The sequence below is a fragment of the Callithrix jacchus genome, chromosome Y, assembly GCF_049354715.1.
Source record: "Callithrix jacchus isolate 240 chromosome Y, calJac240_pri, whole genome shotgun sequence".
Classification (NCBI taxonomy): Eukaryota; Metazoa; Chordata; class Mammalia; order Primates; family Cebidae; genus Callithrix; species Callithrix jacchus.
In genome coordinates this window covers 7623845-7647575 of record NC_133525.1, presented here as the reverse complement: position 1 = coordinate 7647575, position 23731 = coordinate 7623845, and the positions used below count along the sequence as shown (strand labels likewise).

Sequence of the window (23731 nt, the reverse complement as noted above, 5' to 3'; positions counted from 1 at the left end):
ACCAGATAATTTTTTATTACTAATAACCTATTTTTAGCATCTCTACCCCTTGAACATTTCAAACACTATTCAGGACTATATCTCAGAGAGAGAAGAAACACAAGATTTTTTAAGAGACTGAAGCTGAATCTGCATGAATTAAAACACTATTGTCAACTTTCCCCTCCTTCTCATTCTTACCAGCATTTATTTACTACTCACTAGGTGCCACGCACACACTAAAACTTTCGCATTTATTTCTTAAAACGGCTCTATGAATAATCTTGGACTTTAAGCTACACAACAGAATAGATTTTCAATTTTGAAAGCAACTAAGTAGAATGAAGCAGAATCACAGACTCTCCCTCCTGTAATAGCTGCCAAGAAAAAAAAAAAAAAGTAATAAACATCAGCCACAAAGTTCTAAAGCAGTTGGTTCATAAACTCCAATTTTGGAAATACTGGTCTAAGGTACATTCTCCTCCGAGAAATCCAAATTTTTATTATGAAAAATTTCAAATTTACATAAAAACTGAAAGTACAGTATACTAAACACCTATATATACCTACCTTCTAAATTCAACAATTAACATTTTGCCCTTTTTTTGGCAGACCAAAAAAATTTGCAGGCATACTTTTCTCAAAATAATTCCGGATGTCTCCAAAGAACAAGGACGTTCTTCCATATTACCACAAGATCACTATCTCACCTATTTGCTAGTATCGTCTAATACCCAGTCTAGGGTACATTCTGCCTGCCTAATTTCAGGTTTTACTAAGCTTTATTTGTAAATCAATTTAGAGCACTTTGGCTTTTACCAAGGGCCAACATATGAGGTAGCCACATAGATAGTCTTTCTAAACAAATAAATTCTAATGGCAGAGTAAAATATAAACACAGAATCCCTCTCCCCCAACTCCTAACACAATAAATAAAATATGTTTAATGCCCAGAATTCACCACCAGCAAGCAAGCAGTAAAAGAGGAACCTATGCTATTTATTTCATGAAGGGAAAAAAGAGAAACAAGATTCTGCTACTGGCTGGGTACAGTGTTTGACACCTGTAATCTCAGCACTTTGGGAGTTCCGAGGCAGGTCAATCACTCAAGGCCAGGAGTTCTAGATCAACCTAGTCAACATGGCAAAAACCCGTCTCTACTAAAAATTTAAAAACTCAGCCAGGCATGGTGGCACGTGCCTGTAATCCCAGCTACTCGGGAGGCTGAGGCATGAGAATTGCTTGAACCCAGGAGGTGGAGGTTGCAGTGTGCCGAAGTCATGCCACTGCACTCCAGCCTAGGTGACAGAGCAAAATTCTGTCTGGAAAAAACAAAAGGCAGGGGTGCCCGACGTGGTGGCTCACACCTGTAATCCCAGCACTTTGGGAGGCTTAGGCAGGCAGAACAGCTGAGGTCAGGAGTTCAAACCCAGCTTGACAAACAAGGTGAAACCTCGTCTCAACTAAAAATACAAAAATTACCTGGGCATGGTGGTGCATGCCTGTAGTGCCAGCTACTAGGGAAGCTGAGGCAGGAGAACCACTTGAGCTGGGGGTAGGGGGGCGGGCAGAGGTTGTACTGAGCCAAGATCATACCATTACACTCCAGCCTGGGTGACAAGAGATAAACTCCACCTCAAAAAAAGGCAATGGGAAACATAAGCAGAGAGAAGGAAATTTCAGGAAAGAAAAAGAAATGCTACGGATCAAAAACACAGTAACAGAATGTAGAACACCTGGGATGGGCTTATTAGGAGACAACGCAGCTGTGAGAAAATTTCTGAGCTTGAGGATACCTCCACAGAAGCCTGCAAAACTGAAAAGCGAAGAGAAAAAGGGCGAAAAAGAGGCAGAACAGAATATCCAAGAACCACAGGACAACTACAAAAGTGTAACATAAGCATAATGGAAATAACGGAAAAAGGAAAGAAGAGAAGAAATATTTGAAGCACCGATGACAGAATTTCTGCAAACCGGTATCAGGCACCAAAACACAGATGCAGGAAACTCAGAGAATACCAAGTAAGACAGATGTAATAAATAAACAAACAAACAAGCCAAAAAAGCAAAAAAAAAAAAAAAAAAAAAAACAGCAACAACAACAACAACAACAACAACAACAAAAAACTACGCCTAGACATATCATGTCACAACCACAGAAAATCAAAGATAAAGAAAAAATCCTAAAATAAGCTGGGTGGGGAAGAACATCTTGCCTATAAAGAAGTAAGGATAAGAATTACAACACATTTCTTCTCAGCAACTATGCAAGCAAGAGTGGAGTGAAATATTTAAAGCACTGAGATAAAATAAATAACCAAGAATTCCGGACCCTGTGAAATCAGACTTTAAATAGAACAAAAACTGAGGGAATCTGTTGCCAGTAGACCTGCCTTGCAAGAAATACTAGGTAAGTTCTTTAGAGAGAAAGAAAATGATATACGTCAGAAACTTGGATATATCCAAACAAACAAAAAAAGAAACCCTGAAATACGATTAAGTAAAGGTAAAATAAGAACGTTTATTTTTCTTATTCTTAAATATAATTTTTAAATGTTTGTTCAAAATAACAATAGCAACAATGTATCTGTGAGTGTGACTTGTGTAAGCAAATGAATGACTTCAGTGATAAAAGAGTCAGGAGGAAAGAATTAGGATTATGCAGTTACTGTTAAGGTACTCCCTCTACCCATGAAGCAATATAGTGTGTTTGAAAGTGGACTTGGATCAATGAGAATGTACATTGCATACTGGGGTAACCATTTAAAGACATAACCAAAAAAGGCCAGAAAGGGCAGGTAAAGAATGGAAGACAAAAGCAGGAACACAAGACAGGGGCAAAAACCAGAAAAGAGTAAGAAAAATGGTATAAGTTAATATTAATCCAAATATATCAATAATCAGTTTGAACATTGATAGCCTAAATATATCAATTAAAACACATAGATCGTCAGAGTAGATTAAAAAAAAAACAAAACGTAAGTCCACACAAAGACTTGTACACAGATGCATAGAGCAGCTTTATTCTTGATTGCCAAAACTTGGAAGCAACCAACATGTCCTTCAGTAGGTAAAATGGATAAACTGTGGTATATCCAGGCAATGAAATATTATTCAGTGCTAATAAGAAATGAGCTATCGAGCCATGAAACGTCAAACAGGAAACCCAAATGTGTATAATTTTACTAAGTGAAAGAAAACAATCTGAAAAGTCTACATACGGTATGATTCCAACTATATGCCTTTCTGGAAAAGGCAAAACCATGTAGACTATAAAAAGCTCAGTGGTTGCCAGGGGTTGTGGGAAGAGAAGGATAAATGGGCAGGAGGACTTTTGAGGGCAGTGAAAATATTCTACACATTTGTCGAGATCCCTAGTATGTACAACACAAAGCCAATCCTGATACAAACTACTGATTTTGGGTGATGTGTCAGTGTAGATTCATCCCTTGTAACAAATGCACCACTCTGCTGGGAGATGTTGATTACCACGGAGGCTATGCACATAAGGAGACAGTGGGTATAATGGCGAATCTCTGTACCTTCCTCTGGATTTTGCTGTGAACCGAAAACTGCTCTAAAAAATAAATCTAGCCAGGTGTGGTGGCTGACGCCTGTAATCCCAGCATTTAGGGAGGCCGAGGCAAGGGAATCATGAGGTCAGGAGATCGAGACCAGCCCGGCCAACGTGGTAAAACCCCATTTCTACTACAAATACAAGAATTGGCTGGGTTGGGTGGCATGTGCCTATAGTCCCAGCTACTCAGGAGGCTGAGGCAGGAGAATTGCTTGAATCTGGGAGGCAGAGGTTGCACTGAGCCGATATCATGCCACTGCACTCCAGCCGGTTGACACAGCAAGACTCCATCTCAGAAAAAGTAAAGTCTGAAAAAATGTATAGGTGCTATCAAAAACATATGTCAGGTGAGCATGTTAGTGCTCTACAATTAAAGAAAATATTATAGCAAAATGTGTCCTTTTATATGAGACAATTCTAGAGCCACCACACTCTTCCACCTCTTAAACCTAGAACAAGAATCCTCAAAGTTTGGTCTTTGGGCAGCAACATCGACATCACTAAAGAACTTGTTAGAAATGCAAATTCTAAGGTCCCATCTCAAGACCTACTGAATCAGAAACTCCAAGGATGGGGCCCAACCAATCTATTTTAACAAGTCCTCTGTGTGATTACGATGCATGCCGAAGCTTGAGAATCACTGTACGAGGTGTTAGCCCTACACTACATACCTCAAATTTAAGAAACATATATCCATATAATCAGATAAATAAATTACCAATAACTTTAGGGCTGGAAGATTATTCTGTTAAGTGATATCCGGTGTAAGTATATAAGCCTCTTTTTAAAAATAAGCATAATTTGTATATAAAAGCAACCCCAAGCTTATAAATGAGATTTGTTAAAGAAGTATAATTGTAAATACATTATTTGGAACTAAGGTCATATTCACCCTTTAGAAGGAATCTCACAAATTGATTGCTTTGTAAGATTGCTTGAATGCCAAGATAGATCAAAAAAAAAAAAAAAAAAAGCCTTTTAAACACAATACAAAAGATTTGTCACAGCAAAATCTTCCGTGGGTAATGGGTAAAAACAGATCAAAATTCTAACTCAAATAACTGGAATGGTTCACTTTTCCATCACAAACCTAGTAATGGAAAAAAGCAAATTTCTTCTTCTTCTTTTTTTTTTTTTTTTTTGAAACGGAGTTTCGCTCTTGTTACCCAGGCTGGAGTGCAATGGTGCGATCTCGGCTCACCGCAACCTCCGCCTCCTGGGTTCAGGCAATTCTCCTGCCTCAGCCTCCCGAGTAGCTGGGACTACAGGCACGCGCCACCATGCCCAGCTAATTTTTTGTATTTTTAGTAGAGACGGGGTTTCACCATGTTGACCAGGATGGTCGCCATCTCTTGACCTCGTGATCCAGCCGCCTCAGCCTCCCAAAGTGCTGGGATTACAGGCTTGAGCCACCGCGCCCGGCCTTTTGCAAATTTCTTCTTACATTGACCTCTACGGGAAAAATTAACATTTTTCTCTTCCCTTCTACCCCCCATCTCTGCAAGAATAGAGTGGAGTTGATGCAGGAAGCTGGCACAACTAGGGAAGAATGGGTATACAGGATGAATGCAATGGAGAAGGCAAGAGGGGAAGTGTGACAGCTCTAGCAAGTGTGTATCTTGGTAACAATATTGTACGTGATCATGTACAGGACTTCCATGGGTTGGAGGTTTGGTCTCCTGCTCACAAGTTTGATATCTGTAACCAAACCAAGAATTTCAGAACAACAGATGTGAACATTAAGATTTTCAACTAAAAAGAGCAGCATTAGGTAGGGAAAAATAGGAGGACAAAGAGGCTGTTTTTAGTCTCAAAGTATTCTAACTTCCCACAAGACATACATTAATAACAAAGAAAAAAAATAGTAACCCTATAGTGGAAAAACCTGGCAGAGATCACCTTAACCAAATGATAGTTAATATCACCAGCATCGAACAAAGTGACTTCATTTGCATCTGATATGACACACTAGAAAAAATACAGGCCTTTTGTTTCTTGAGCAGGCTACTAGCTAACATGAATCATCCTTTTCAGACAATAAAAATCAAGAGTGAAACATTATCATACTTCCTTTCTAAATTTCTTTAAATTTTTTGTTGGTACGAATATTTGTACATATTTATGGGACGCATGTGATAATTTGTTACAAGCAATCCTATTCTGGGTATTTATCCAAAGGAAAAGAAATCAGTGTATCAAAACAGTGCCTGCACTCTCATGTTTACTGCAACACTACTCATAATAGCAAAGATAATGGAATCAATCTGTTAAGTGCCCATCAATGCATGAGTAAATAAAGCAAAGGCGGTGTATATATACATGATGGAATACTATTCCGTCATAAAAAAGAATAAAACCCTATCATTTGTAGCAATGTGGATGGAACTGGAGGTCTTTAAGTGAAACAAGCCAGGCACAGAAAGACAAGTATCATATGTTCTCACTCGTGCAAGAGCTAAAAAAAGTGGTCTCATGACCGGGGGTGGTGGCTCACGCCTGTAATCCTAACATTTTGGGAGGCCGAGACAGGAAGATCACCTGAAGTCAGGAGTTCAAGACCAGCCTGGCCAACATGGTGAAACACTGTCTTTACTAAAAATACAAAAATTAGCTGGGCGTGGTGGCAGGCACCTGTAATCCCAGCTACTCGGGAGGCTGAGAGAGGAGAGTTGCTTGATCCCAGGAGGCAGAGATTGCAGCGGGCCGAGATCACACCACCGTTGCACTCCAGCCTCGGCAACAAGAGTGAAACTCTGCCTTAAAAAAAAAAAAAAAAAAAAAAAAGTGGTTTCATGGAGGGAGAAGACAGAATGACAGATAACAGAAGCTGGGGGTGAGGGGGAATAAACAGAGGTTGGTTAACAGGCACAAATACGCAGTTAGATAGAAGGTATGAATTCCAGTGTTCAATAGCAGAGTAGGGTAACTACAGTTAACAACAATGTATTGGTATATTTCAAAATAGCTAGAATAGAGGACTTAGAATGTTCCCAGCATTTAGAAATGATATATTTCCATTTCATGTTATATAATAAACAATACAGCAATAAGTAACTACTTAACAGACTTCTTTAGAGTACCTTTACATAATGTAAATTTGTGAGCATTAAAAATAATCTACCTAGGCAGCATAGGGAGACTCTGTCTCTACAACTATTTTAAAAATTAGCCAGGCAGGGCAGCATACACCTGTGATCCAGGCTACTTGTGCTGCTGAAGTGGGAAGATCACTTCAGCCTAAGAGATCAAGGCTGCAGTGAGCCATGGTGGTGCCACTTACAGTCTGGCCTTCATGAGAGTGCAACCCTATCTCAAAAACAAAGCAAAAACCTACCAGCTAAGTATAAAAAGCCACGTAGAATATTTCAGATCTCAATAAATTAATATATAATCGCTGTTACTATGTCTATACAGTTGCTATTGTCTAAAATTAAATTAGATATAATCACAAAACACCGAAGACACCCTGCATTTGTGCTTATAACAATGTCTAGATGTTTCTTGGTTGCCATGTTTTACAGTTTTAAAGAAACTATGTACAATTCTTTTCAGCTTTAAAACTTTGAGCTGGGCAAAGATTTCTTATAACATGAAAAGCAAACTATAAAACAAAAATACCACTAAATTGGAATTAATCAAATGTTAAAATTTTTTGCTGTCAAAAGATAGTTAACAAAATGAAAAGGCAAATCAGACTACAGAAAAAATTTCCAAAAATCGCCTATTTGATAAGGCTTTGCATCCAGAATATATAAATAACTCTTAGAACTCAGCAATAAAAAAGACAAATAACCCAACTTAACAACGGGCAAGAGACATAAACAGACATTTCACTAAAGATAACTAAAAATGGCAAATAAGCACATGAAAAAATGATCAACTTCCCTAGTCACCGTAACAAAATTAAAAGCTCAATGACATACCACTACATACCTACTAGAATGACTAAAACTTAAAAGAGCAGAAACACCAAGTATTGGTGGTAATGCGGAACAATTAGAAGTCTCACACATTGCTCCTAGGAATGCAAGACGGTACAGACAGTTTGGAACACTTTGGCAATTTCTTATGAAGTTAAACATATAGTTACTCATATGACCCATCAATCCCACTTCTGGGGACACAAAAACACATGTCTCCCAAAAGCCTTGTGCAAGAATATTCAAAGCAGCTTTATAATAGCCTCCAAGTAGAAACAACCCAAATGCCCATCAACTGGTGGCTAAACTCTGGTACATCTATATAATAAAATATTATGCGGCAATAAAGGAACTACTGACACATACAACTTGGATAAATCTCAAAAGCCTAAGTGGAAGAAACTAGGCAGAAAAGAGTATATACCATATGATTCCATTTATTAATTAAGTTGTAGAAAGAGCAAAACTATAGTGATGGAAAACCTATCAGAGGTTGCCAGGAACACCAGTGGAAGGAGGGAACTTCTACATCTTAATTGTGGTGGTGAACATACATTTGTCAAAACTCATCAAATTGTACACTTAAAATTGTAGAAGTTTACTGTACTTAAATTATACCTCAAAGCTGATTTTGTTAAAAAAAAAAAGTATAAATGGTTATGGTTAGGACAGTAACTAGAATGGAGTATACGAAAGACTCCAGGTTGCTGGTACTATTCTATTTCTTGATTTGGGTAGTGGACACATGGATGCTTAGTTTGGGGAAAGTCACTGGGCTGTATTTTTCCACATGTATTTTTTATTTCAATAAAAAGCTTACTAAAAAATAAAAATAAAAGAATGGGTCCTCAAGAGTCTGAGGCTGAAAAGACTTCTTACACATAGCAGCAATGACTGAAAACTACAGCCAAGAAAATGACTAGAAGGTAAGCAAAGGAAGAGAATGCTAAGTAACCACTAATTATAAGGGAATTCAAAAAGTAGCCACTTGTCTGAAGTATATTTTCCTATGTGAGGGACTTGACTAATAATCTAGCTAGATTTGGGTTATATTAATATATACAGTTATGTACCATTTAACAATGTTTTGGTTGATGATGGACCACATATACAACCAGGGTCATATAACATTATAATAGTTAAAAAATTCCTATTGCCTAGATATCACGGCTGTTCTAACATCTTAGTGCAAGGTTTTATGTGTATAGATATGTTCAGATACACAAATACTTAACAGTGTATTACAACTGCTGACAGCATTCAATACAGTAATATTCTGTACAAGTTTGTAGCCTAGGAGTAATAGGCCATACCATATGGCCTAGGTATGTAGTAGGTCACATCATGTAGGCTTGCTTAAGTACACTCTATGACGTCTGCACAATGACGAAATCACCTGATGATGCATTTCTCACCTGTCATTAAGCAACCCTTGACTGTATATGGTTAGGACACACTGGACTTTTCCACAAACCTCACTCAGCATAACCCTTTATTAAATGGGGTTCATTTTTATTTCTAAAGATACTCATAACACAAGTATTTTCAGAACATTTTCAATTCAAAATTTATATTTGTTTAAGAAAAATCTTACTTACCTCCTTCATAAATGACTTGCCTATGCGCACCACTTTTGCAAATAAAATGGGATCATGAGAAAGGTGAGGACCAAGGTAACAGAACATATTAAACACGTCTCTCCTCAAATCTTCAAAACTGTCAGCTTGTTTTGGTGCCCTCTTGTTTTGCAAAGCATTAACAGGTGAGCCCTTAGCACCTTTAGGAACACCAACTCTATTATAAAAAGTAAAATAAATATATATAAGTATACATACACACATACTAAAATGCCTACCAATTTAACACAGTTATCTTCATCAGTGAAATTTTTCTTGATCATATTTGCTTTCTACATTTCAATTGTGCCTAACTTTATTATACCAGATAATTCTCAACTGGTAGGAACACATAAAAACAACAGTCTCTAAGGAAAAAAAAAGAAAAATCAGAGCTCAGAGGAGAATGTTCCAAACTAACTGCTTACTCCGAGAAGTGCAGATTTCAGGGAATGTTTAACATACACCATCTGACTCTTGTTTTTAAACTTGGCCAGTATTGGGAACTTGGATAAGGGAATGGGAAACAAGGAATGGACCTAAGATACATCGGGAGATGAAACAGAAAAATATGGATGTAACAACACTGATTCAAGTCAACGGACATTTCTGAATCTGGATTCCACAAACGAGAGTATGCAGAGTGGGGTGGGTGGTAGGGAAAGTCAGTTGTGTAATAAAAGAGGGTCACTTTAGGTCAGCATACCCAGAGTTCTCACCTGCTCAGCAGGTGTCCCACTGTGGACTCACAGGGGTCGCCCTCTAAGAAGCCTGCATGGTCCACAGCCCATGAGGTGACACTGAAGGCAGCAACCAGCAGCTACACAAAAGTCACAAGGCTGAGGCTTTTGAGGCAGGCTCTCATCTATGGGGCTGCAGCCAGAGCTGCTGTCAATACTGCTCCTAAGTACCCTGTAAGTAGGCAGAAAGCTAAAGGACTAGACGACACAATAACTGGGGGTGGTAAGAGAGGATGCACTAGTAATTTCTGGAACAGCAGCCTATATGCCAGGAAAGATAAGAGAATCAGAGAAGCAACGTCCTCACTCAGAGCCACTCAGCCAGGATAGAGAAAAATTATACTAAGAAAAAAAACTCAGAAATTCTTTGCCCCTCCCACCCACTGAGAGGAGGAAGAGTCAAAACCAGAAGAATGCAGTTTCAACTCTCAATGGAACTAACCTAACCTAGAAGTCTAACCTATAGTTTTTAGACTACACAGCAGCACAAATTCTAAAACCCCTGGTCTAGACGTTAGAAGACAAGTCACTGATTTATACGTATTAGACTGATACATTCTGTGACCAGTTCTTATCTTTTGATAAAAGGTACTAAAATACAGGCTTGGTTTGAGGAGATAAGATCAATACACATATAGATTCTGTTGTAGTCCTAACTATTTCTACCTCAATGATTAGTAAAGTATATAGTTACATACCTTCGGTAGAGAGGTTCAGTAGTTATGTGAATGAGCTTGCAAATAGCAAGTGCTATTAGCTTATGTGAAGCTGCATAGTATGGAGGCATCTGATCCATAATGTCCTGTGCATGTTGCCAGTCACCGATCTTTAATAAGGCTTCCAACAAGCCAAGTTTTTGGTTACCAGGTGGCTAAAAATGAATAGTCAAAACTAAGATACACAGGATACAGACATTTAGAACTCTTAGTACTTTTTCACTTAAAAAATTGAGCTAAGCAACACAACATGTCAAAAAAAAATATTTGCTATTCATGGGAATTTGAACAGTATTTTCCTGAAAGTACAATCAAAATTTTTAGCTATTGAGAAAACATCAGGGCCAGATGCATTGGCTCACACCTATAGTCTCAGCAACTTGAGAGGCCAAGGTGGGCAGATCACTTGAACCCAGAAGTTTGAGACAAGCCTGGGCAACACGGCGAAACCCCATCTCTACAAAAAATAACAAAAATCAGCCAGGCATAGTGGCACATGCCTGTAGTTCCAGCTACTCAGGAGGCTAAGGCGGGAGAACCACTTGAGCCCAGGAGGTAGAAGGCTGCAATGAGCTGTAATTATGCTACCGCACTCCAGCCCAAGTTACAGAGTGAGATCGTGTCTCAAAAGTAATAATAAAAAATAAAAAACAGAATCTGCTTTCTCACTTAGCAGACACAGGCATTACAGTTTATAGACTTGGAATTAAGTTCTACTTAATGTTATGGCATGCCACAGGAAACCAGAATTCAGCATGTTTGAGAATCCCTTTAGGATCTGAGGGCCACTAATACAAAAAGGATAAAGTCAATACATCTTGTGATTTTACTTAGAAAACATTTTGAAATTTATACAAGAAAAAACTATGACAGCTTCTCTTAAAAAGGTGTCATTCCGATTAAAAATAAAATCACTGTAGCAAATTATTCAGAAATGAGGTTTCAGCAAAATGAAAACTAAGAAATTATTTATTCTTCATAATTGACTATTTAGAAGTTAAATTTCGTAACTCAAAATCCAAAAGACAGGGTTAATTTTACTAGAATGAATTACATACCCTCTCTACTTTCTCCTCTTCTTTCTCCTTTTCTTTCTCTCGATCATCCATTTGTTCAGAAGACAACACAACCGTCGTAAGTTTTCTAACAATTTGCTTAGCTTCCACAATTTCTTGTTTGTGTTCATCCATGATGCAATTATCAGCTGGAATAAGCTAAAAATGGTTCATTAAATTTTCATAAAACAGCTAATCCTACTACTTGCTCATATAACAAGCAAACTATTTTCAACTGACGAAACTATAAATAAGAAGTCTAACTTATTTATGACTATTTGTCTTCTAAGTAAATTTCAGTTATTTTCTTATTATTTGACAGAATTGAGTACCTGAATTCTAAACCTCTTTTAAAATCAAGTCGCATCTCAAAGTTTCACATCTTCTGATAGTCCCTAAAGTAATACAATACCACAACAGTGATGTTTACCATTAAGTTTATTAGTTTACCCAAGAAAATATACAGAAGTTCCATTAAAAACATTACAAATTTCCCCATTACAGGCTAAACTCCAAATTAAATAGAGCACTGCAATATAGATCCAATTTTGGAGAAGTGAGCTGCTGAATAACACAAAGGGGTAAATTTAAATCCTCTAAATGAAAATTTTCAAGTAGAAAAAGTATTAGTAACTGGACATCTCACTTTTTCTGGGAGCTTATTTAACTCAAGTCACAAGCTAGTTACTAGTTTACTGCAAAATAAAAATTACTATGTGCATAGTCAACCCTCCATTATGAAAAAGGCTCAAGTATCTCATGTACAGTCACCTTGTACGAGTGGAAGATAATGAATGCAGACATATATAAAATAACCCTGACAGAAAGAAAAATTCAGCCAACAAACCATTACTTAGTAGTTTCTGCTAGTCACTATAAGCTGTAAGTGTTCCTACCCCCTACAAATGCATAATCTATTTCATTAACTAGATTTAATGTGAACAGTAAATGAAAATAATGAAACAGTAAACATTATAGATTTCATTCCATTAATTAAAAAAAAAAAAAAAAAGAAGAAGAAGAGGAGGAGAGGAAAGGCGCTATGGACTGGTGCCAAGAAAGTAAGCAAAACCTTTTCTCATTCTGTATGTTCTCCCCTGGCAATCAAACACATTTTTATTGCTGTACTTATACACCTGACACCGGTCCTTTTTTATCCCCACCCCTACTCTTGTTGCCTAGGCTGGGGTGCAATGGTGCTATCTTGGCTCACTGCAACCTCTGCCTCCTGGGTTCAAGTGATTCTCCTGCCTCAGTCTCCCAAGTAGCTGAGATTACAGGCATGTGCCACCACGCACAGCTAATTTTGCATTTTTAGTAGAGGGGGTTTCACCGTGTTGGCCAGGCTGCTCTCAAACTCCTGACCTCAGGTGTTCTGCCTGCCTCTGCCTCCCAAAGTGCTGAGATTACAGGTGTGAGCCACCGCACCCAGCCATAGGTCCTTATCTTTTACCCAGACGATTACAACTCCAATGGGCAAACTGTTTCTTCTTATAGTTCTCTCAACTTTTATTTCTGTATATTTTGAGAACATGTCATTAGGTACATGTGCAGTTAGAACTGTTTTGCCTTTCTAGTGAACACAATCTTGTTATTATGAAGTGGCCCTCTTTATCTTCTTTTGCCAAAAAGTCTATTCTGTCCAACAATAGTAAGTTTGCTGATATATTTTCTCATCCTTTTACTATCAACATTTTATTGTCCTTAGGTTTCAGCTATTTATCAAATAACAAACTAATTTTTAATCCCATTTGACAATCCTTGTCATATTAACAGGAGCACTTGGTCTGCTTACATTTACCGTTAAATGCAATCATATCAGTAATAAATCTATCATCAATTTTGTACTTTCCACATATGCCAGTCTATACCTCCCTCTAAAGTCATACCTCTGTTTTCAAATTCTCCCTTTTCTGGCCAATTTTCCATATTCCGTTTGTATATCATATCTCTCCTTTAAATACTAAATGGTTCTCCACTCCCAAGAGAAAAATCCAGACTCCTTCCTATGTCACTTAAGTCCTTAACAGTTTAGCTCTTATCTATTCCACCCTCATTCCCCCTGTATATCACCCTAGGCTCCAACTACTCTGAGCTTCCTGACAGTCCCATAAAGGGATTAAAAAAGCCTTTTCAAATCTCCCACCTTGACCAGGCATGGCGGCTCACACCTGTAATCCCAGCACTTTAGGAGGCCAAGGCAGGTGGATCAACTGAGGTCAGGAGTTCAAGACCAGTCTGGCCAACATGGTGAAACGCAGTCTCTACTAAAAATATGGTGAAACCCCACCTCTACTAAAAATACAAAAATTAGTCAGGCATGGTGGCATGCACCTCCCAGCTACTCGGGAAACTAAGGCCAAATAATAGGTTGAATGCAGGAGGGGGAGGTTGCAGTAAGCCAAGATTGTGCCACTGCACTCCAGCCTGGGCGACAATGAGACTCCGTCTCCCCTCTCCCGCCAAAATAGTAAATAAATAAGTAAGTATTTTTTAAAATCTCCTGCCTTTACTCAGTTCATTCTACCTACAAAGTTTCCTGCCCTTTCAGCCTAGATGACCCTACTTGTCTATCAAGATCCCAGTTCAACATCACTAGTTTGGGAAAGTCTTCCAAATTCCCGCCCCCACAGATATGGTCACTGTCTATTCTGAGCTTTGTGAATGTCTCCAATGGAGTACCTATTAAATAATGAAAAACGTTTCTGTCCTTTGCTAGACTATGACTGTTTCCAAGGTAGAGACCAAGTTTTACTTAACTCTGTAGCCACAGTATACAAAAATAGGCAATGACGTTAATAAAGTGATTTCAAAGGCACTGAAGATGATATCACCTTTGGACGTATTTGTTTTAAATTAATAGATATCAGCCAGATGTGGTGGTTCATGCCAGTAATCCTAGCACTTTGGGAGGCCAAGGCAGGCAGATCACCTGAGGTCAGGAGTTCAAGACCAGCCTGACCAACGTGGCAAAACCGCATCTCTACTAATAATATAAAAAAAGAAAATAGCCAGGCATGGTGGCAGGCGCCTGTAATTCCAGCTACTTGGGAGGCTAAGGCAGGAGAATCACTTGGATCCGGGAGGCAGAAGTTGCAGTGAGCAGAGATCACGCCATTGTACTCCAGCCTGGGCAACAAGAGGGAAACTCCATCTCAAAAAATAATTAATTGATATCCTAATGCAAAACCTAATAGAAGAGGAATTTACATACTATTAGCCTAGATTTTCAAGCTGATGGCTAAATTGTTATTAAACTAGAGGTCATCTGTCACAGCAGTAAAAGCATAATACTCATTTAGTACACAGGAAGAACACAAGAAATATATTTTTAAAATGTACTAAAAATAAAAATACACTAACAAATTTCCCCATTCATCCTGAATGCCTAAAATTAATATTTTAGAGAGAAAGAAACAGTGTATAGGTAACCCTACATTTCCCATCATTTGTAGATAATAAAGAGGCTTAAAAACACATTGGTTAGAACTTGGCCTCTCTCCCCACGAGATATGCCTTGATGACAGTTAAGAACTTGAACTTCATATCCAAACTGCAACTTCGTAAAAGTGACCAAAAAGGTAATTTTCATAGACTGCCAAAGAAAAGAACTAAACTCATTCGCTTTATTGAGTAAACACAAAGCAACAATGTATTGGGGCTTCAAAGAGTAAAACTTGAGAACCTAGAACCAACCCAACCCTGGGGCTGCTATGTGGCTACTCACTCCTCTTCCCCACCCTTGGGACAGACAACCAAATATTCTTAGCAGCCCACTAGACTTACATGTACATAGAAATCATCTAAATCAATAAGATTAAATTGTAGAAGTACAGCTGCAACTCTGTATAAAGATGGTGGTGTCTCGCCATTTGGTTTCTAGAAATATTAAAAGAAAAAGAAGTTTCCACTTAGTGCAGAAAGCATAATTAAAGCAATATCCTTCACCTACCAATAATTAAGAACAATTAGATAAGATACTCTAGGCCAAATAACTCGTTCACTGCTCTTCCTTATCTTACCAAACATCTGAATTTAAGACAAGATTATCCCAACATCCCCTTTCATCACATTGGAACATCTTCTAAAGAACACAAGGAAAGGAATTTCAAAAATGAACACAATTTACAGCGCATGTTAACATTTAAATAAAATCTGACAATTAAACAGAATAAGTGAGATTTCATAATGCAAGATTTAGTCTGCAGTTCTGTTTACATGTGTGTTTTCTTTTCTGGTTTGTGGTTTTGTTTTGTTTTGTTTTGTTGAGACAGGGTCTTACTCTGTCACCCAGGCTGGAATGCAACGGCATGATCGTGGCTGACTGTAGCCTTGACCTCCCAAGCTCAAGTGATCCTCCCACCTCAGCCTCCCGAGTAGCTGGAACTACAGGTACATGCCACCACAAATGACTATTTTTTTTTTTTTAAGTAGACATAGGGTCTCACTCTATTGCCCAGGCTGATCTTGAACTCCTGGGCTCAAGCAATCCTCCCACCTCAGCCACCCAAAGTGCTGAGATTACAGGCAAGAGCCACCACACCTGGCTGATATATGTATGTTTTCTTAACTGGCTTTTTCAAATTAGTTCTCAGTGGAGATGCAGACACACTGAGAAGTACAGAAGAACCATCAGCATTTGCTTTATATTTTTCTTCCTATAATTTGCTTTCTTGGGTTTTATGCTAAGTATATCGGGATGTCAGCTGACATTCCCCACAAAGCAGGTGTACATAAATATTACAGATTAATACATTGATATCTTAAAATACAGAATGGCAAAGTCAATTTCAGGCCGGCCACGGGGACCCTACATAGAAACATCAGAGTCTTTCAATGCTATCAATTTTCAAAGCTAATTTTTACACGCTGAGGTCAGATGAATGGAACAGTGAAGTGAGAATAACTGGCAATAACTAACTGGCCAAATGCAAATAAAAAGCAAACAGTGACAATACACTATGTTCTGTTTATACTCAATACTGAAAACGAGGCCTTTTGTATGCAAGGTTCCTCCCACAACTATGATATTACGCAAATAAAATACAGCCAACCAAACGAATGCATATCATTTATAGAAGGCATTGTTTCACTCTATTTTTTTAAAAACAGATGAGATGTTGATTTGCAGTAGCTAAAAAAAAAGAATGCAAAAATAAAAAAAAAAATTAAATTAAAATAAATAAAACAGATGAGATGTCTTCAATGTAACAATAGTTCCCTAATTCTAAATGTTTGTGTATAGGCCAAGCACGGTGGCTCACACCTGTAATCCTGGCACTTTGCAAGGCCAAGGTGAGCAGATCATCTGAGGTCAGGAGTTCAAGACCAGTCTGCCCAACATGGTGAAACCCCGTCTCTACTAAAAATACAAAAATTAGCTGGGCATGGTGGCAGGCACCTGTGATTCCAGCTACTTGGGAAGCTGAGGCAGGAGAATCACTTCAACCCGGGAGGCAGAGGCTATAGTGAGTCCAGATCACATCACTGCACTGCAACCTGGGTGACAGAGAGACTCCATCTCAAAAAAATTTTTTAAACATGTAAAATTCAATGTTTATAAATGGCTACTTAGTATCAAAACATTTTCCCACAAAAGCAAACTGTGGCCAGGGTTTCAAAGCCAACTCACAAAAGCTTATTTAACTTATTGGCAACCTCTCCTCCACTACCTGACTTGAATGTACCAGGGCCACATTCATTACTCCCTTCATCCTTATTTAAATAAACCACCACTATATGACCCACACTCTCATCCACATACTGTTTTGCACAATCCCTGTTCTGTCCCATCCTACCTTATGGAATTCATGAGACATTCTCAGCAAAATTCTCTATATCCAAACTCATCTAAAGGTTCTTTTCACTGTGGCGTTCACCACCCCAGAGCCTGGTTCACCCCGAGAACAGCACTGCCATTGTAACCCAGTTAAATGGTAGCTGTTTTCCTCATACGCCTCACACCACCGGGCCTGGAGATGATGTGGCAGTTTTCTTTTTGCTTTTTATGGTTACCTCCAGACTATTCTCTCTCTATCTTCCCAGTTTTGAATTTCATATTACTCACTACTTCCACTACCGTTGCAATCTAGTTTCATTCGGTTGTGGTCAGAGATGATATTTTGTATGATTTCAACTGAGACTAGTTTTGTGGCCTAATATATGTTCTATTCTAAAGAATGTTCCATGTGCATTGAGAATGCAGATGCTGTTGTTGGGTGTAACGTTCTATATATTAGGTCTAATTGGTTTATAACCTTGTTCAAGTCTTCTATTTTCTCACTCATCTTTTGTCAAGTAATGGTTATTCTAACCACTAATGGAAGTAGGGTATGAAAATGTCCAATAATTATGGAACTATGTTTCCTTCAATTATGTCAATGTTTGCTTCAAATCCTCTGGGGTTCTGTTGTTTGGTACATGTATGTTTATAACTGTTATTTCTTCTCAATGGGTTATGTACTTTATCATTATATGATGTCTTTCACTGTGAAAAATTTTTGTCTTAAAGTCTACTTTCATATTAGTATAGCCACCCCAGGCCTCCTCAGCATAATGCTTGCACAGAATATGTTTCCATACTTTCAGTTTCAAACTATTTGTATCTCTAGATCTAAAGTGAGTTCCATATACACAGTACATAGCTGTATCATGCTTCTTTATACATTCTGCCAAACTCTTGCCTTTTAATTAGTGAGTTTTATCCATTTACATTCAAAATAATTACAGATAAGTGTGAACCTTTATCATTTTGCTGTTTCCTATTTGTCATATTTTTGTTCCTCATTTCCTCCATCACTGCCTTTTTTGTTTGATTTTGTGTGTGTGTACCATTGTGATCCCCTGCTTCTCTTCTCTGTTTAGTTTTTAATTATTTTCTTAGTGGTTCCTTTGGCTATAACAATTAACATTTTAAACGTAAAACAACCTAGTTTGAATTAATGCCAACTTCACTCCAATAGTGTATAAAACCTCTGCACCTATATATCTCTGACCCTCCCCATCTATTGTTAGTTACGAATACCTTTTTTTTTTTCTTTTTTTTGAAGTGGCTTCAGAAACAAATTACATTTTTATAGTGTTCCATTTATCAGATTTATAACCTGAGTGATGGGATAAATTGTACCCCAAACCTCAGCATCACACAATAGACCTAGGTAGCAAATGTACCCCGAGTCTATAAGTCAAAGTTTTATTAAACATTTATAATTATTATTTTATGTCTTTGTCTTTTGAGTCATATAGGGGAAAAAAGAGGAGTTACAAATCACAAACGTAATACTGGCTTTTATATTTTACCTAGAGTTACTTTAACCAGTGTTTTTTACTTCTTTGTCTTGGCTTCTTCTGCCTGCTCAAATCTTCTGCTGAACCTCTACAGTGAATTTTTTAAATTTCAGTTATTGTACTTTTCAACTCCGGAATTTGTTTGGTTCCTTTTTATAATTTGGTATCTCTTTATGGATGTTCTCTATTTGGTGAGACAGCACACTCCTGGTTTCCTTTACCACATAAAGCAATTTATGACTCTTGATTTAAATTCCTTATCGAGGCCAGGCACACTGGCTCATGCCTGTAATCCCAACATTTTGAAAGGCCAAGGCAGGCGAGTCAATTGAGGTCAGGAGTTTGAAACCACCCTGGCCAACATGGTAAAACCCTGTCTCTACCATAAAGACAGACGTTAGGCATGATGGTGCGCACCTGTACTCCCAGCTATACTTGGGAGGTTGAAGCAGGAGCATCACTTGAAACCAGGTGACAGAGGCTGCAGTGAGCCAAGACTGTGCCACTGCACGTCAGCCTGGGTGACAGAGGGAGACTCCATCTCAAGAAAAAAAAAAAAAAAGTCTTATCTAGTAAATCCACTGCCTAACCTCCTCGAAGAAAGTTTCTATTAATTTTTTTCCTGTCAAGGAATCACTTCATTTTTTATTTCCATGCCTCACTATTTCTTGTTAAAAACTGGACATATTGAATATTATGTGGCAACTAGAAAAATCAGATTCCTCTCAACCCCCGCCAATACCCAGAGGTTGGTTGATGTTGCTTATTGTGGATTTATTGTTGTGTATGTGTGTTTAGCGAGTTTTATAAACTCTTTTTTGTAAAGTCTGTATTCTTCATCACATGTGGTCACTTCAATCCATGTTCTGTTAGCTTGGTGACCAACTAGCATATTGAAAGGTTTTTTTTTTTTTTTTTTTTTTTTTAAGACCTGGAGCAAAAATAAATGGGAAAACAGAGAAAATACACTCCTAGTCTTTGCAGACTGGCTCTGCATTAGGACATTTCTCAACGTTTGGCCAGACCATTCACAACTCTGCCTCAGTCTATACTTCCTGCTTACTCAGAGCCAGAAGAGAAAGCTTAGGGTTTCTGTTGACCTCTTCTGGGCACAGCTCTGGGCACGTGCATGACCTTCCTCATCTCCTGGTGTATATGGCAGGTTTTTAAAAGCTCTTTTTCCCAAGTATCTCTTTTCTAATGTCTTCCTTCTCAGGCTTTTCAGTCTCACTACTGATTGTCTCAACTGTTATCCCTTGCTCCAGGCCACTGCAGACAATAATTATGCCTTTAAGTGCTTTTGGCAATAGCCACCCCAGCTCTGGGAATACTCCCAGTCAAAAGATACAAAGGTAGGCCCATGTTGGTCCAGGGAGCAGCTAGCCAGAGTAAAACCCACAAACACAATTCTTTGCTCCCTCTAGCGTTAGCAACCTGCACTTCTGTCATCATGGTCACCACGGATCTGGGTGTGGAGGTTAGTAGGTAGGCAATTTAAAATGCCACAGCACTCTCAATCAACTCTGCAGAGCTCTGGAATATAGTAAAAACCTTACACCAAGCAGGGAAATGACTGGAGAAGAATAAGACGACAGCAAAGTTGACCGATAGGTTTTTTTTCAACTTCATTATGTTGTTTTTGTGGAGAGACAGAGCTCTGGAGTTCCCTACTGTGCCATTTTCAGTGATGTCCTGCTGTTGCCATTTATGGATCCTTGAATCAAATGCCCTCCATTCTGCAACGATCTTAGCCCCTGTCACTCTCTCTGACTGCAATTCTTAACTTTTGGAGACTTTCAAATACATGTAGGTGAGCCTTCTACCATGTAGCCTCTTGGTTCCCCTGAACGTTTCCTCTTCTGAAGACCTTCTTTATCCTAACTTAACCACTTCCCCCATATCCCAAATCTTCTTATCACCAATAGTGACAATCCTTCTATAATGCCAATTTGATCTATCTGACCTCAAATGAGCCCACTGCTGCTGGACAATCATACTCCATTTCTCTCAGCCATTCACTCAACCGTAGTCATGCATCACTTAACAATGGAGATACATTCTGAGGAACACATCTTTAGAGCATACTTATACAGACCTATATGGTATATAACCTACTACACATGTAGGCCATATGGAACAGTCTATTGCTCCTAGGCTATAAACCTGTACATCTAGTTACTATATTGAATACTATAGGCAATTGTAACACAATGATAAGCGTTTGTACAACTAAACCTCTAAACAGAGAAAAGGAACAGAAATAATTACAGTATAAAAGATTTAAAATGGTAAACCTGTGTAGGGCACCCACCACAAATGGAGTGTGCAGGAACAGAAGGTGCTCTGGATAAGTCAGTGAGTGAATATAAAGGCCTAGGACATTGCTGTACACTACTATATACATAGGTTACATTAAATTTATTTTGAAAAATATTTCTTCAATAAAATAAGCTTAGCTTACCGTAACTTTTTGCCTAATAAACTTTTTAATATTTTTAAGCTTTTTGACTTTTTGTAATAATGCTTACCTTAAAACACAAACACATTGCACAGCCATACAAAATATTTTTTCTTTACGTTCTTATTCTGTACTTTTTTTTTTTTCAAGATTTGTTGGCCAGGCACAGTGGCTCACACCTGTAATCCCAGCACTTTGGGACTCCAAAGCAGGTGGATCACCTGAGGTCAGGAGTTTGAACCAGCCTGGTCAACATGGTGAAACAACATGTCTACTAAAAAAAAAAAAAAATTAGCCAGGGATGGTGGCAGGCACCTGTAATCCCAGCTACTCAGGAGGCTCAGGAAGGAGAATTGCTTGAATCAGGGAGGCAGAGGTTGCAGTGAGCCGAGATCGTGCCACTTGCACTCCAGCCTGGACGACAAGAACAAAACTCTGTCTCAAAAAATAAATAAATTTTAGCTTTTTAAACATTTTTGTTAAAAACTAAGACACAAACATACACATGAGCCTAGGCCTACACAGGGTCGGAATCATCAATATCACTGTCTTCCATCTCCACATCTTGTCCCACTGGAAGATGTTTAGGGGCAATATCACAAATTTGCTTGTAAGTGGATAATGCACCATGTACATTCCATTTCTATTAGTAAAAACCTTGGTCGGTGTTGGGGTCCATGTTTTCAAACTGTTTTGTTTTTGTTCATTTTTGAGACGGAGTCTTGCTCTGTCACCTAGGCTGGAGTACAGTGGCACTATCTCGGGTCACGGCAATCTACACCTCTTGGATTCAAGTGATTCTCCTGCCTCTGACACCCTGGTAGCCAGGATTACAGGCATGCATCATTATGCCCAGCTAATTTTTCCATTTTTGGTAGAGACGGGGTTTCACCGTGTTGGCCAGGTGAGGTCACTAACTCCTGACCTCGAGTGATCCGCCCGCCTCGGCCTGCCAAAGTGCTGGTATAACAGGCATGAGCCACCATGCCCAGCCCATGTATTCAAACTTGTCAAGGAGCTTGCTGAAGTCTGCAAAAACTTCTGCTAAACCCTTTCCTGTGAATTTCCTTGGGGGTTCTTCTCCTGTAGCTTCCTTTTCTTGGGCCTCTTCTTCAGCTATGTGCTTCTATTTCATTATAATCTTATGCAACCACTGTCATATATCTGGTCTATTTATAAGCGAAACATCGTTGTGCAGCACATAACTGTACTTCCCTACCTTCTCTCCTAACCTCTGATACCCCCTCTCTCATCTTCTCAGCTGATGCCCTTGCTTTCTACTTCAGTAAGAAAATTAGATCAACTGGACTTCTACAAAGCCCAATCACACCTACCCAACTATACCTACATATACTTCCTTTATACCTGTTACGATAAACTCTCTGTCCTCCCATATAAAGTTAGTCCACTCACTTAAGTACTAAACTCCATTTTCTCTATCCTCACGAACACTGCTCCAAATGATTCTCACCTCTATCCCCTGTGTCACCAATTCTCCCCTTTCCACTCAGTCATACCCATCAGCAAACAAATGTGGTCTCTCGCCCATCTGAAAAAAAATCTCTCAAGCCCACTTCCCCTGCCATCTATCACCCTGTTTGGTCTGCACCCCTTTGTAGCAACTGCTTAAGTTGTCAGTTGTCACTGTCTCCAATTCTACTCTTCCCATTCTCTCTTAATATCACCCACTTCCACCAAAACTGCTAGTTTTGACCTCCCTGATGATAAACCCAATGGTCAATTTTCAGTCCTTAAATGACCTATCAGAGGCATTTCACAGAGTTAATCATTCCTTCCTGCATTTAGCTTCCAAAATGACACATTCTCTGTTTTTCTCCTACTTTACACGTTGTTCCTCATCTAATTTATTTGCCGGTTCCTTGTCTTCTCCTAGACCCTTAACACTGGAGTGCCCCAGGGCTTAATCCTTAGTTCTCTTGCCTCTCTATATACAACCTTAGTGATTTCATCCAATGTCATATCTTTTAATAGCATCTACATGCTTTTGATACCCACATTTCTATTTCTGATCTACTCTGTTCTCTTGAACACCAGGACCATATATCCAATTATTTACTCAGATCTATAGATCAATTATCTACACTTGTATGTCTAAGAGACATCTGAAACTTAACATGCCCAAACTGAATTCCTAATTCTGATTCCCAACATTCCAAAGCCAACCACCTGAAAATTTCCCTAAGTTGGTGACAACACTATCTTTTTAACTGCTCCAAGTCCAAGAAACTTCAGAATAGTCCTTAACTCTACTTTCTCACATTCTGTATCCAATACATCAGCAAACACTACTGGTTTATCTTCAAATACATTCGGAATCCCATTAACATTCACTGCTGCCACACACTATCAGACTGATACATTG

General features: G+C 38.6%; 1 protein-coding gene across 1 annotated transcript in view; it reads right to left on the bottom strand.

Annotated features, from left to right (window-relative positions):
* The window catches only part of LOC100390990 (THO complex subunit 2-like), a 129955-nt gene that overhangs the window by 43991 nt on the left and 62233 nt on the right, over positions 1–23731 (bottom strand). The window contains exons 9-12 of the mRNA XM_054251608.2: positions 15390–15482; positions 11607–11762; positions 10531–10703; positions 9075–9270 (exon numbers count right to left, since the gene is read on the bottom strand). Coding sequence (XP_054107583.2) covers positions 9075–9270; positions 10531–10703; positions 11607–11762; positions 15390–15482 — 618 coding nt within the window. The remainder of the gene's footprint in view (positions 1–9074; positions 9271–10530; positions 10704–11606; positions 11763–15389; positions 15483–23731) is intronic.